The 15,362-nt window shown below is 32.0% G+C and overlaps 1 protein-coding gene and 1 long non-coding RNA gene across 4 annotated transcripts; one reads left to right on the forward strand and one right to left on the reverse strand.

Moving 5' to 3' along the window:
- Positions 1–1,279: 1,279 nt before the first annotated feature.
- On the reverse strand, positions 1,280–3,319 carry BNAC07G07070D (uncharacterized acetyltransferase At3g50280). Its single transcript, XM_013897089.3, has one exon. The coding sequence runs from the start codon at positions 2,910–2,912 to the stop codon at positions 1,554–1,556; it is 1,359 nt and encodes a 452-aa protein (XP_013752543.1). The 5' UTR covers positions 2,913–3,319; the 3' UTR covers positions 1,280–1,553.
- Positions 3,320–7,439: 4,120 nt separating this feature from the next.
- Positions 7,440–10,861, forward strand: LOC106451701. Of its 3 annotated transcripts, none has more exons than XR_007326641.1 (7): positions 7,440–7,749; positions 7,854–8,451; positions 8,547–9,014; positions 9,096–9,855; positions 9,945–10,093; positions 10,363–10,408; positions 10,500–10,861. It is a non-coding gene; the product is annotated as an uncharacterized LOC106451701 (long non-coding RNA). The 3 variants fall into 3 exon arrangements; XR_002659933.2 differs by lacking the exon at positions 7,440–7,749 and having other exon boundaries at positions 7,757–8,013; positions 8,082–8,451; XR_002659932.2 differs by lacking the exon at positions 7,440–7,749 and having other exon boundaries at positions 7,757–8,451.
- Positions 10,862–15,362: the final 4,501 nt, after the last annotated feature.

Below are 15,362 nucleotides of genomic sequence, written 5' to 3' on the forward strand. Positions count from 1 at the left end.
TCATCTCAAAAACAAGGTCCGTGGACATAGAAGTTTCGTGCTGACAAAAGATAATTGGCAATGATTATTACTATATTTTGAGTCTTTGACCAGTAACACAACCAGACACCAATAGACTAACAAATTTGGTTCCGTTATTATAACTTAGCCTTTATTATAACTTGGCTAAGTTATGATCTTACCAATTTAGCAGTGTGGGTATATGCTTCTCTCTGGACAGCAATTCAACACAGAAGCTGCCAACAGAACACAAATTCCAGAATTAGGATAAAAACAATTTCTCCTGCATTCTTAAGGAAAAAGATGAATATGTAAATTTATACGCATACAATACTTACATCTCATGTTTAAACCGGCTTCCCTCAAACTTTGATCCTCCACCTGCAACTAAATACCATTCTACACAATGTATTACAGACTTCAAGAGCTTACTGTAATCCACCAGAGCATGGTATGTGAGGCAACATGAATGCCCACTAGGCTCAGAATGAGGTATTTTTAATCCCAATCAACAAAATGCGATTAATTTCTACAAGAAACAATACAATTATTTACAAAATATAATTAGTAAAACACTCAAAATTAAATAAAATTTCACTATAAATTGAAAACTGAATATAAACTGAAACAAACATATATTATAAAACATATGTTGGTGTTACATAATATATAACTAATTATTATTTATGAAATTATTGAAACTATTAATATATTACTTTAAAATATAAATTTTATAATTTTATCACATTACAGTTGATTTAGCTTGGAAATAAGTGTATGAATTTATTATCGTGAGAAAATTAGTTATTGAAATAATATTAAAATCTGATACTCTTAGAAAAAAAAACATTAGTTATTTTTACTTTATATTTTCTTCAACTATATTAAACTGAAACAGGAATCAAATAGCAAAAATATAAATAATTACATTTTCCATTTTTTTAATTTATTTTTTTTCTGTTCTTTAACAAAAACAATGTTAGTTGTTTTTCAAATCAAACCAACAAAATTAATACAATTTACAATTTGATCTTACAATTAAAACATATATTTATTATTTTCCGTATAAAGTAAATTTTCAAATATTTTATAAAATTAAAATATATTTTAATATAAAATGGTTTTAGTGTAAACTTTTCCGCACGTATGACGGACCAATCCCTAGTATTGAATAAAAAGCACCTGTAGAGCATTAACATTTTGTAAATGTTTTTACAATATCTTTTGATTGTATAATAAAGAGCATAATACTTTTTAAAATATTTTGCCAATCAAGCCATAAATTTAATAGTTTTATTTTATAAATTTCTTTAAAATAAAGGAATGAACAAGAAACACATACAGAATATTATTAGTAAACGATATAAATATAAGGAATGAAGAGAATTTACTATTCACATTCACTCTTTTGATCACCATCTAAAGCATACGTCTTCGCCGTTTACACCGAATTATTTTACTATCTTTACTTGCCATTTCCTAGACACCGAATTACAAGCACCAAAGCTTCATTTGGGAAAAAGACAAGCTCTATTTCTCAAATCAAATTAGAATCAAGTAATGGTCACATTCTCTAAAAATTCAACATCAGCCAATAACTTCACAAGCACATGAGAACATAAGGTCGCATGAACATCAATACTTCCTTCTTTAAACCCCTGAAAAAGCACAAGCTTGGCTCTCATACTATTTCCGGGTCCAGCTCTAGCTGCAATCGGCTTACCCCAACCGAAATCGTTTCCATACACATCAAACCAAGGAGAGCTTGACATAACCACAGAATCAAAAACCTTTGGACTCCCGCAACCTTTTTCTAGTATCTTTACGTCTCTGACCCAATTCTTTGCAAAAGTTTTGAACTTTTCATCCGTTTGCGAGCGCACCATTTTACTTATTTGCAAAGCAGCCCAACCCATCTGATTATCCAGCAGTTCCCTAACCGTGACCGTAGCTACCCCCAGGAGGATCAAGTTTCCGAAACACTCTTTCTCAAGAGGAGGGTTTAGTCTCTGCCTCATATCAACGGTTAATTTGCAATGCGTTTCTTCATCTCGGCTCATACCACTGTGTCTGACTGTGGACCTCCATAAATGTGCAGAAAGCGCTTGTAAGGACGAGATAACCAGGTCACTGGAGCCAGCTTCATTGTTGGCTTTGGCTTTGAGATTTGAAAGATTCCTTTTTGTGAAGTGAAAAACTCTTTCATTCGAAGTGGGACGCAAAGAAGTTTCTTGTCTTGGAGAAGGGACCGCCGTCTCTGAAGCTGGGACACGTATCGGGAAACTGATCCCGTCAAGGAACCATCCTCTGAGTTTAAGAGGGTTGTGGTTCTTCTGATTGTCGGAATCATCAGAGCATATCTTGGACCAAATATTAAAGAAACTCCAAATGGAAGCTCCATCAGCGACCATGTGATTATAACCGAAACTGATGAAAACACCATCTTTTACCTCGGTGACTTGCAGCGCAAGCAAGGGCTCCGTGAGGCCGTTGATGCTTTTAACGTCCACAGATGGGAAGAAATGACTCATGAAATCTGGAACAGAGCCGTGAAGCTGAAGAATGTCACTCACCGACAATGATTTGGATTCGGCATGGACGAACTTAGCACCAGATGAGCCGTGCTCGTCACAGTCGATGTAAAACGACACAGTGTTATCTTCAAGATTCTCCTCTTTGACAAGACGACCGGAGAAGGGGAAGTAGATGTCTAAAGCAGTTGAAAGAGATGTCTTTAACCGAGAGATGAGATGGGTTTCCGGGTCGGGTTTGTGAAAGAGAAGACCTCTTTGAGGATAATCAACGTAAAGAAGCTTAAGATCAAATGGAGTGAGATGGATTTTTGTTCGACAAGATTGGTTTAGGTTTTGGGGTCGAACAATGCTTGAAGAAATTACAGTCACATCTGCCATTTTTACAATCAATGCTTGAACAATTATTTGAATCAGAATACGATCAGAATCTGATAACTTACAACATATATAAACCACAAATAATGTGGCAAAGAATACTAATCAACTCAAGTGTTATCTTCTTTTTGCAATATAAATTTTTAAATATTTTTATTCTGCACAATGACGATGATAACCACTAATAAATCTCAAAATATTATCAATATATATATTATACCACCAATTAGGGTGAGGTTTTCCTTTTCTTTTTATGTTTGCACACGTGCTTATTACATTACAATAATATACTATATCATAGTCCGCACGCATGCGCGGAGTGAGTTTTTATAATAATGTTTGTTTATTAAATGATTTTAACATTTTGCAACACTACAATATTTATCGATTATAAATGACGAATACAAATGTTGGTCTCTTAAATATATCATTGTTGTTGAAGAGTTAACATATTATATCTCATTATTATTTTTAAGACTTCATACGCACAAAAAGAAATTAAGTTTTGCGGCTGACACAAATCACCAAAACCAAATAGGCAACATCGATCGTATAATGACGAAAGTGGATTAGGTTTTCTTCTCTCGAATTTTTTACTATTGACTCTCCATAAGTGATTTCGTTTTCTACATTTATAAAATTGTGCTTTCGTTCTCGTATTTATTTCATTGATATGAGTTAAGTTTTTTCTTTTAACTTCTTCTATGAATTCGGTAAAATTACATAAGTATCAATTTAAAAAAAATGGACATCTGTAAAAAGTAGTTTCACTCCAGATACATATCTAAAAATCAAATTTTTGAAAATAAAATCATCGGCAAACTATATTAAGTTATTAACAGGTTAGTGTTCAAATCTAATATATCAAGTTGTTATAGAATATAAGTGCAGACTCGAAATATAAATGTCTGTATAGTATATATTCACCAGCTCGGTCTAAAAATCAACTAATTCTAGAACAACAAAACAAATTACTTATTTCACCAGTTCGGGTAATATCTGAATCCGAACGGGTAATGTCCGAACCCGAATGGATATTCGAAGATAACCAAACATAAGTATAATTAACCCTATATTTCTAGTCTACTTCTCTTATTTTATTCAAAATATTTATATTAATGATGTTTATTGCTCAAAAATAGATAATATACATATAATTATAGACAAAATCATTAGCAACTCACTTAAAATACATATCAAGCTCTTGTTTCTTGCATTAACAAAAGTTGCATCTAAAATTTTAAAACAACAACTAAATTAGTGTCTTTCTATTTTTAATTTTTTATCTCCAAACATATTAATAGTTTAATTTTCTTAAAAATTAGAAAGCCAAGTTAAGTTAAAATATTTTTAAATACAAAAAACTTAAACAATGAATAATTTATTTATTTTTCTTCAAAATTTAAATATCTGAACCCGAACATAAAATATCCGAACCCGACTCGAAGTGTAGAAACATCCGAACGGGTTCTATACCCTTATATTGAAATACCCGATACGAACCTGAACGTGTATCCGAACGCTCACCCCTACGATATATGATCATTTGTATCTTGCTTGAACAAAAAAAATTAGACCATTGATCACAAAATTTTCAATGTAGGACTTTTGCCTTTTTTTAGTAATTTATAGTCGTTTTTAAAAATTTTAAATATAACATATAAGCAAAAATCTAAATTTTTTTATTATATGTTTAATGTGATTGTTTAATTTCTTTTAATAGCATAAAATTAAACAAAAAAGAAAGAAGTTAGAAAAATTGTTATCAAATATGTATTATTCATAATCATTAATTGTCATATATATATCAACCATATTAGGTAATTATGTAGCTTTTATTTAAGGAAAGAAAAAATATTATTTTGTACACTACTAATTAATTTAATAGTTAGTTTAATAAAAAGTATAGTATATTTTTATATGGACCAACTTATTTTTCTAACAATTCTAAGAATCATTTTTGTGATGATACGTAGCTACGAAAACATGTTGTAATGCTCTAAAATTAATATATAGGGGATTTACCTAAACGTCAATTATTGAATAACGCACCATCGCATAAACAAACTCTAAAAGTAGCCCCACTAGTTTACATAAAACTGCTGACGAACAAAATAAATTAACAAGTTGCTTACCCCTTCAATTATTGAAGGATATGAACTAAATAATATTATTTAACTAAAGGGCCGTCCGCGCTTCGCGCAAAATATTGTTTTATTGTTCTTAAATATGATTTTATGATAATGTGATTATATGGCCAGTATTTATTTGTGAAGAGCATTATTTGATGTTTTATTATGTTATATAGTAGTAGGTAATAAGTTAATATATTATGTGTTTGTCTTTTTAATAATGTGTTGTTGTATGTATAATACTATTTGTTAGTGGTGAAGTGAGTTTCGGATGGAAAACATATATATTGAGTTTCAATATCTTTGTTTTTATGCATTTGTTGATTCTAAGATTAATGGCGTCAAAATTATATCATAATTTTTCACTTTTTTGAACATTACTCTTTTTGAGTTTGTCCGAATTTCATGGATAACCAATGTTGACTGGAAAACCCTACAAGGTTGTGAGAAACAACCACATAATTGGGAACTCATAAAGTCGATTTACAACAAATTCCGTATAATCTCACCGACAAAGAAGACGAGGAAGAACAAGAGCAGGAAGTGAGTTTTTTTCCAGTGATGGTGAACGCACACTAGAAAAGTAAATGAAAAACATAGATGGTGACGGCTCAAGGTCAAAATATGGAGAGAGGAAAAAAACATCTTAAAAGTTATAATGTGCAAAAATATGAAAAAATAAAATACAATTTTGACGTTGAAACCAATTATTTTAAAATCGACAAATACCTAAATGCAAAGTTATTGAAATTCAATATGATTTTGCATTATATGCTCAATTCACTACTAACAAGTACTATACATACAACAACACATTACTGAAAGAAAAAAAAACACAAAATATATTAACCTATCACCTATTATTACATAACACACTAAAAACACTAAATAATGTTCTTAACAAATAAAAACGACCACAAAATTACATTATCCAAAAGTCATACTCTTAATAACAATAAAATAAAATAAAATAATTGTGGATTATCTAATCCTTTTTGCACTAACTATTATTATATGAAGTTTGATAATCTATTTTATTGTTCACTAAAATTCAAGATGATTAAAGAAATAAATAAAATAATAGAAATATATTTTAAATATTTAATTTATTCACAACTAATGATAACTTATCATAAATTTTTATTATTTTATTATTTATACTATTTTTTATTATTTTATTTACAAATTATATATTTATTTTATTCTAGAGTTAATTTACTTATTGAACTTATTGACAGCTATTAATATAAAAAAGACCCCAACTCTCTTCTCCTCTTGCCACCGCGTAAGAAAATAGTGCAAGGAGAGGATGCCACGTGTCCCTCTCTTAATACAATTACGCTGCGTTTTGTTTCGTTTCGTTTGTTAACATTCTAAATGGGTTTATCCTAAATAATTACTGGGCTTTTATTTTGTTATTTAGTTTTTGTCGACGTGTATCCAGCCCGAATGAAGACAGCCTGACATCTTCTCCGTCAAAGTCGATCTCGTCATCGAGCTCTTGGTATACACCAACAATGGAGTTTTGGAACGTTGAGTGAGGCGAATTGTCATGTATAATATACTACTCCCTCCGTTTCATAATACATGATATTATTCTTTAGTGCACAAATATTAAGAAATTTACTTTTCTCTAAAAAGTGGTTTAAAAAATATAATTTAAAAATGTCCAACTAATTATAGAAATAACTACAACTAGACCTTGACGTTCGGGTATCCATTGGCATTCGGATCGGGTTTTCGGATTTTCGGATTTACGCTTATAGGTTCCATACTAAAATTTTATTAGTACGGGTCAGGTTCGGATAATAACACTTCGGGTTCGGTTCAAAATTGTATTGCATCATAAAACCCATAAAGTAATCGTATATCGTACAGATTCGGGTTATATCGGTTCGGTTTTGGATATAACCAAAGTAAAAAACAAAATTTTTGAAGTAAAACATAAAGAAAAACATCTAAATTAAATAAAAATTAATCTATCACATATAAAATTGATAAAATAACAATAAAATGTTAAATCAAGCATGAAAACAAACATCATTTGTAAACAATATGTATTGCCTTATAGAGAGTAGACTTTTTATTTCAATGAGCAAATTATAAAATACTTATTTATAACTAATTGTGTACTTAAAGCATTTATTAGAATTTTAATATTTATTATTATATATAATATTACCACAAATATTGAATTTAATAATTGGAATACTTATATATATTTCAAAATATTTATATTGACTATTAATTTTGGATTTTTCGGGTTACCCGTTCGGGTTCGGTTAATAATACTTCAGGTTCGGATATTTTTTGTACCACCTTACAAGACCCGTTCGGGTATTTTTACGTTTCGGGTCGGATAACGGGTCGGGTTTTTCGGTTCGGATTCGGTTCGGATTTCGGGTTCCGGATTTTATGCCCATGCCTAACTACAACATCTAATTGGTTACACAATTTTCAATAAAGTTAAAAATAATATAAAAATATCAAAACATCATCTATTTTGAAACAACAAAAATCTTCTAAAACATTATATTATGAAACGGATGGAGTATATGTGAAGCTTCGATTGCATCGTTTCACGTTCTTCTCCTCTTAAACGTTACTGAATTTATTGAATCATCGCCTTTAACCACCTTCTTAACTCGATGGACTCATTCAATGCTTCTTATCTCTCTTCTATGAGGTGGATCTACATCTATAAAAAGGTAAACCTGAACATCATTCTCCCAAATTGTGATAACACTTAAACTTATTTTCAATTTAATGCTTCTTATTCTCATCATTCCCACGGTTCATCGGTATGATTAAGATGCCCATTAAAGATCCTTCAATCAATCCTCCCATTACGGCTCCCTTTTGGAAGGTCCGAATGTTAAAAGGAGTTGACCTCACCAATGTTGGACAAGAAGACAATGAAGAAAAAGTGTTTTCCACTGCCACACACATCACCAGATCCAACGGCTTGAACCGTATTCTCTTTTTTTTTTGCTCTACTCAATTATTTTCTCGAGCTCTTTCTTTTTGTTCTCTTATGCAGAGCTTTCAATGAGTGACAACATCGAAACAGAGGATGCAACTAAGCAGATAATTTGGTTTAGCTCCAAGATGGATTAAGTTTTGGTTTCAGAACCGAAGAACACAGAAAAGGTTTCCAACTTTTTACTTTCTCTCTTCCTAGCTTAGTCTCTTCTCCAAAACAAAACAAAACAAAACAAAAAGAGGAGTCGTTAGTTTTGCTTCTCCATCTTCTCTTTGCGGGCACAACACGATAGAGGTCATAATTGTGCACTCAAGAAGCTTTCAAACATACCATTTTCCTAACCTATGGTGATGCACTGATGCTCCTGTTCATGAAGACTCTTACTTTGATGAACAGAAGCTTCGAGTCAAAAATGCTTAGAGAAAAGGTTCTAGCTTTTTCGTTTTTGAAACCTCTTTTATGCATTGTGATTGATCTTATAGATTAAACTTCCAGTCTTCCACAATCTATTTTTACTGGCAGCTAGAGAGGGCTTCAAGCATTCCAGCTAAATTCATGGGGATGCCACTTTCTCATTCCCCACCACTACTAAACCAGATGCACATTTCTCCATTAGAGTTACTCCACAGGGTTCCTTTGCTTGATTTTGATCTTCTTCCAGGAAATTGTTCTTCAATGGCTGCCTCGAGTTTACTGTCTTTACCAAACGTGGTTATCTCTCAGACATGGATATGTCTCTGATGACCAACATTGCTGTGAGTCTGTGACCGCTATGGACGAATTGCTTGGGCGCTTACATAAAAACAATGAGCCTATGTGGACCAAAACAGATAGATGCCTAAACGTTCTCAATCTCAAAAGCTTTGAGAATGCATTCCCAAGATTAAATAGTCATGGAGGAAAGAACCACAACCTTCGAGTGGAAACAACTAGATCTCCTAGCATTTCTTCACTAATGCAGTGACACCTGTGGAGATTCTCATGGACTCTGTGAGTAACCAACTTGAACTGTAGATTCTTCATAAGATGGTTCGTTGTTTGTCTAATAAAGTTTTGTTCATTAATTTTCAGGTCAAAGCTGCAGAGCCTTTTCCTTCAGTCGTTGCAACATCTAAAACTCTTGCAGTGGTTTCATCTGGATTGCGTGGAGATCAGGGAGATGCCTAACATTTTGACACAATAATGCTACAGAAATCTGTGAATATAAAATATACTCCGACTCTCGCTTTTCATGTTACCGCTCCACTAAGAAGCTATCTGGTGATTTGATACTTCATAATAACTTTAAAAAATTGAAAAATAATCTACATTTTCATCTTTTTATCATCCAGATCAAATCTATTAACAACACAAAGAAAAATAAAAATTACCAACAAATAAACGATAAAAAACAAAAATTGAAAATACATAATATAGTAAAAATGCACAATATAAACCAAAATAAATAACATTCAATAATACACAGGAAAAAAATCATAAAACCAAAATTGTAAAAAATATTTATTATATTGTTTTAAGAGAAAATGGCCTAGATAGCCCCAAACCAAGTTTTTGTTCTCAAACTAGCACTCAAGACCCAAAGTCACAAAAATATGTTTCATTAAAGAGGATCATTTACTCTTATGCCCCTTTCTTTCTCTAATTATATTTTTTCTTCTGAAAATTGAAATCACGAAAGCACGACGACAGCTCGTCTCATCTCCGGCGTCAATAATCTCCAGCATGAATCATCTCGGCCTTCATCATCTCCGGCATCGATCATCTCGTCCATCATCGTCTCAGGCGTCTATCGTCTCCGGCGTCGTTCATCTCCGCCGTAATCATCTCCGCTGTAATCATCTCCGCCATCTCTCTGTAATTGAGCTAAACGTGTTTGATTTCTGTGTGAAAAGTCAATTGTGAAAATGGTTACAAAATCAGGTACTGCATCGGAGGCACTCTATAATCCAGATGTGTCTAATGTGGATCTGGAACCATACAGTCATTAGAGTCTGAACTTTCGAAGAAACTCGAGATTACAGAGAATGCAAAAGAGGAGAATGACAAAGAAGAAGAAGAAGGAAGCAAAGGTGAATACTTTTTTCTTAGTGTTCTGACTGATCACATAGTTTTGAGCTCTTTTGCGTCTCTAATTCAATCACCCATTAAGAAAAAAAAAATCCTTTTGATATCTCTCTGTGTTACTGATTAATTAGATTGTAGAAAATTGGCTTTTTTAAATGTTTAGATTATTGATAGCTTTCTAAGACGTAAAGTATAGCCTTATAGTTTAGATTGAGAATGGATGAGTTCATGAGTTGTATGGTTGATTAATAAGTTACTTCTTGTTTGTTTTAAGCTGAGACTTCAACTACGAAGAAGAAGAAAAACAAGAATAAAAGCAAGTAAGTAATGTTTTTTCTACGTCTTTTTTTAATTTGATTTGCCACTTTTGGTTGTTTGCTTTAATGATCAGTCTCTTGCTTATGTTTGCAGGAAGAAGCCCCATCAGACTGATCTGCCTACAATCCCTATCGTGAAGTTTTTCCCATCTGGAGACTTTCCTGAAGGTGAAATCCAACAATATAAGGATGAGTAAGTTCCATACCAACAACTCTATTCGGACCAGCTTTATAGTATGCAATAAGCTTGTGGATTTAGTTCATATAGCTTCTGTCTTGGCATCTGTTAAACTCCATCGTATTTTTAGTCTTTTTCTTTTCAATACTTTTTTTCTTCTCTTGTTACCTTTATGACACTTTAAGATCGTGATCTCTGTAATGTAGCAATTTGTTGGTGTTTTATAAAGATACCACATTTAACACTCTTGATATAATTACTGAAAATGTTTCAAGCTATTCTATTTCCATGTTCTCTGTTTTGTAGACAGTGACCTCTATTTGGTGATTTCTATAGCCAATAAATTTTTTTTTATAGATTTTGATTATGTTGTTTTGTTTTTTGTTGTTTTGGACGATTAAGTTCCAATTCAGGATAGCCGTCCTGAACAAAGACTGTCTAACATTCCTTACACGCTTTTGATTCTCTTCAAAAACATACTTATGCAAGAAAACACACTCATTTTATTTTTCTCGAAGCCCATCTTGAATGTTTCACAAGCTATCCTAGATAACACGTGTATTTTAGAATGATACCACATTTAACACTTTCTTGATATTATTACTGAAAATGCTTCAAGCTATCATATTTCCATGTTCTCTGTTTTGTAGATAATGACCTCTATTTGGTGATTTCTATAGCCAATGAATTTTTTTATAGATTTTGATTATGTTGTTTTGTTTTTTGTTGTTTTGGACGATTAAGTTCCAATTCAGGATAGTCATCCTGAACAAGGACTGTCTAACATTCCTTACACGCTTTTGATTCTCTTCGAAAACATACTTATGCAAGAAAACACACTCATTTTATATTTCTGGAAGCCCATCCTGAAAGTTCCACAAGCTATCCTAGATAACACGTGTGTTTTATAATGATACCACATTTAACACTTTCTTGATATAATTACTGAAAATGCTTCAAGCTATCATATTTCCATGTTCTCTGTTTGATACGTGTTCCCTATTTTGTTGACAATAAACTTCATTTGGTGATTTCTATAGCCAATGAATTTTTTTATAGATTTTGATTATGTTGTTTTGTTTTTGTTGTTTTGGACGATTAAGTTTCAATTCAGGATAGCCATCCTGACAAGGACCGTCTAACATTTCTTACACGCTTTTGATTTTCTTCGAAAACATACTTATGCAAGAAAACACATTCATTTTATTTTTCTGGAAGCCCATCCTGAAAGTTCCACAAGCTATCCTAGATAACACGTGTGTTTTATAATGATACCACATTTAACACTTTCTTGATATAATTACTGAAAATGCTTCAAGCTATCCTATTTCCATGTTCTCTGTTTGATATGTGTTCCCTGTTTTGTAGACAATGACCTCCATTTGGTGATTTCTATAGTCAATGAATTTTTTTATAGATTTTGATTATGTTGTTTTGTTTTTGTTGTTTTAGACGATAAAGTTCCAATTCAGTATAGCCATCCTGAACAAGGACTGTCTAACATTCCTTACACGCTTTTGATTCTCTTCGAAAACATACTTATGCAAGAAAACACACTCATTTTATTTTTCTGGAAGCCCATCCTGAAAGTTCCACAAGCTATCCTAGATAACGCATGTGTTTTATAATGATACCACATTTAACACTTTATTTATATAATTATTGAAAATGTTTCAAGCTATCATATTTTCATGTTCTGTGTTTGATATGTGTTCCATGTTTTGTAGACAATGACCTCCATTTGGTGATTTCTATAGCCAATGAATTTTTTCTAGATTTTGATTATGTTGTTTTGTTTTTGTTGTTTTGGACGATTAAGTTCCAATTCAGGATAGCCATCCTGAACAAGGACTGTCTAACATTTCCTACACTATTTTTTTTGGAAACCTATCCTGAAAATTCCACAAGCTATCCTAGATAACACGTGTGTTTTATAATGATACCATATTTTTATTCATTCACACAGCAAAAGTGCATTATTGTATACCAAATGTCATGCAACTTAATAACATGTCTCACAAATAAATGGAGACAAGTTATAAACCAAATGTCATTAAGGTCTGAATTTTGAGAGCAGAAAGAAAAAAAGGTTTTTTTTTTAATTTCAAAGCTTTATCCGAACTTGTCTCCAAGAAAAATCAAACAGGAATAACTGTATTAGACTCTCCAGCTACTTCTTTTTCTTATGGAATAAATTTTATTTGTGACCATAAGGTGTTCAATAAAAATACAAATGTGAGAAGTTATGTAGATCTCAGATTCAGAGAGCGGAGAACAAAACTTTTGATCGGTGCTCGTCGCTTCAGCATTAGATTTTTTTCCGATGACGTTGAGAGGAGGCGATGATCCAAATTCAATCACTTTGGCTCTGATCCAATTGGATACTTGAGCTCAGGAAGAGCTAGTAATTAAGGTATTGAAACTCCCATTGTGTCCCTGTCCTGCGTAAACCAACCAAATTTTTTTTTCAAATAGTATCAGAGTTTCTGGAAAGCTATCCTGAAACTATGAAACGCCTTCCTAAAACCAAAAGAAAAAATCTCAAAAGTTTTTCCAAGCAAATTCATCTCAGTCACACTCACGAACACAAGCAAACTCTTCTGGCTCATTTCACACACACAATTTTCAAACATTATCATATCACCCAACTTAACTATAAAGATCCCCTCCCCTAAACATTCAATTGATGCGAACAAACAACAAATGAATATACCAGCAGGGATATAAAAGTGGAATCTAAAGGAAAAGTCAAAATCAATCTGTTGTTTGAGAAAGCTAAGCTTAAAACAGCACAAGTTTTCAGAAGCAAACTCATCACAGTCACACTGAGGAACACAAAGCAATTCTTCTGGCTCATCTCACACACAGTTTTCAAAGCCAGCGTCAAGAAACTTAACTAACTCAGGCATAAAGCAAGTGTCTCCCATTATCTCTTAACCTCTTCTGGTAAGCTACAGAGCCTAGACGTAACCTTCAAGGCTTATTCTTGAACGGAGATCTCCCGTTTCTTAGAAGATACAGCAAAGGATCCAAGAACTTGCAACTCATCAATGCATTCAAACAACCGAGCAACCCGAAACATAAGTTATCGATTGCTCTTAACGCTGTCTCCTTAGATTTGGAAGAGGACAACAGATTGGGATCTGATAATACACTTACTAGCTCCTGGATTCCTCCTTGTCTAACAAAGACCTCACGTTTCTGTTTATCTTTAAAACACATACCTAACAAAAGATCAATAGAATTTACCTGAACAATTTCTTCCTTTGATCCAATAAGCTTAATGAAAGTTGTCAACGTATCGTCTTCTTCAATCATATACCTCTTAATCTCTTCAACACCAACGAGATTCCTCAACACTCCACACGATGTCAAAAATCTGAATATGAAATAAATAAAGCTTGATAAGAGAAGAATATGAACATAAAACATTCAGAATTGCTTACCAAAAGCAAAGTCACAAACTCGTCTTCTTCCGTAAACCAAATTTATTTGTAAATAAAGCTTCCTGAAATTTCTTCTTTCCGACTCTGATTCTGCCTTTTCTGTTTGATTCAAACAACAAAACAAGTTCAAATGTGTTATCTGAAGAACAACAAACTGAAACCCCCAAATTTCAAGTCGAAAACCCTAAGTAAAATTGAACTTTTCTTCATAAAAAATTGATAATAACGATTAAAGCATACCGATACACAGCTCGTTATGTTCGTCGCCGGCGATTATCAACAGCTCGTCGCCGGAGGTGATTCGTCGGAGGAGGTGATTCTTCGTAACGTTGTCGAGAGAGAAGAAGAATCATTTTCTTTTCTTTTTTTATTTGTTAGTTGTGTTATTAACTGGGAGTATTATGGATATTTTGTCTATTAATGAATGTCATTTTTGTGACTTTCTCCTTCTAATGCTATTTTGGAGACAAAAACTTTAAAAGGGCTATTATGGAGAATTGCCCTTGTTTTAATGTTTATCAAACCAAGGAAAAAAAATAGTGAATCTTACATAACCTTTTCTGTTTTTAGACACCAAGCTGAAGTTCTTAGAAATTAATAAGGAAAATGATGGACAAACACACAATTAAAAAAACACTTAGAAAAAATAAAAATTACTAATAGATAAAGGATAAAAAAAATAATTGGAAATACATAATATTATAAAATGCACAATATAACCCAAAATAAATGACTTTCAATAATACATAGGAAACACTCATAAAACCATAAAAAAATATATATATTTATGATATTCCTTTTTCACGTTGAATCTAACCAAGCACGCCAAAGTTTAAAAGAAAAGTAGTGCATCGTATGGAATTTTCCGTCTTTTTATGGTGTCAAAATTCATAAGGGAAATTTAAAACAAAGTCTTGGAAGACCGCAACCAAGAATTTGTACATAGTAGAAAAAAACGAGCAATAAAAAATAAAACAATAAATTTGTGCTAATTAACGATGATAATTGATGAATAAGTGTTGGTGTGTCAAAATGTAGATTCTAATGTCATGTTGTTGAAATCTTATAAGAGATTATACTCCTATTTATTTGATTGTAAATATTTTCCTAACATATATAAATAAAATTAAAAAAAAAACTAAAATGATTAAAATGAAAATTTCTTTACAACAATTTTGACTAATAAAAATAGAGAATTCGGCCAAAAAAAACCTCAACTTTGCACGAATTACCAAAAAAAACATGAACTTTTGGGCTGACAAAAAAAACACCAAACTTTCATTGACTTTAGAATTAATTAACAATGTTTTCGCTGACTTGCCAATTTAGCACG

The sequence above is a fragment of the Brassica napus genome, chromosome C7 (assembly GCF_020379485.1).
Source record: "Brassica napus cultivar Da-Ae chromosome C7, Da-Ae, whole genome shotgun sequence".
NCBI lineage: Eukaryota > Viridiplantae > Streptophyta > Magnoliopsida > Brassicales > Brassicaceae > Brassica > Brassica napus.

What these genes read in the sequence shown, in the direction of transcription:
- BNAC07G07070D (XM_013897089.3), bottom strand. Translation starts at nt 2,912, where the DNA reads ATGGCAGATGTGACTGTAATTTCTTCAAGCATTGTTCGACCCCAAAAC.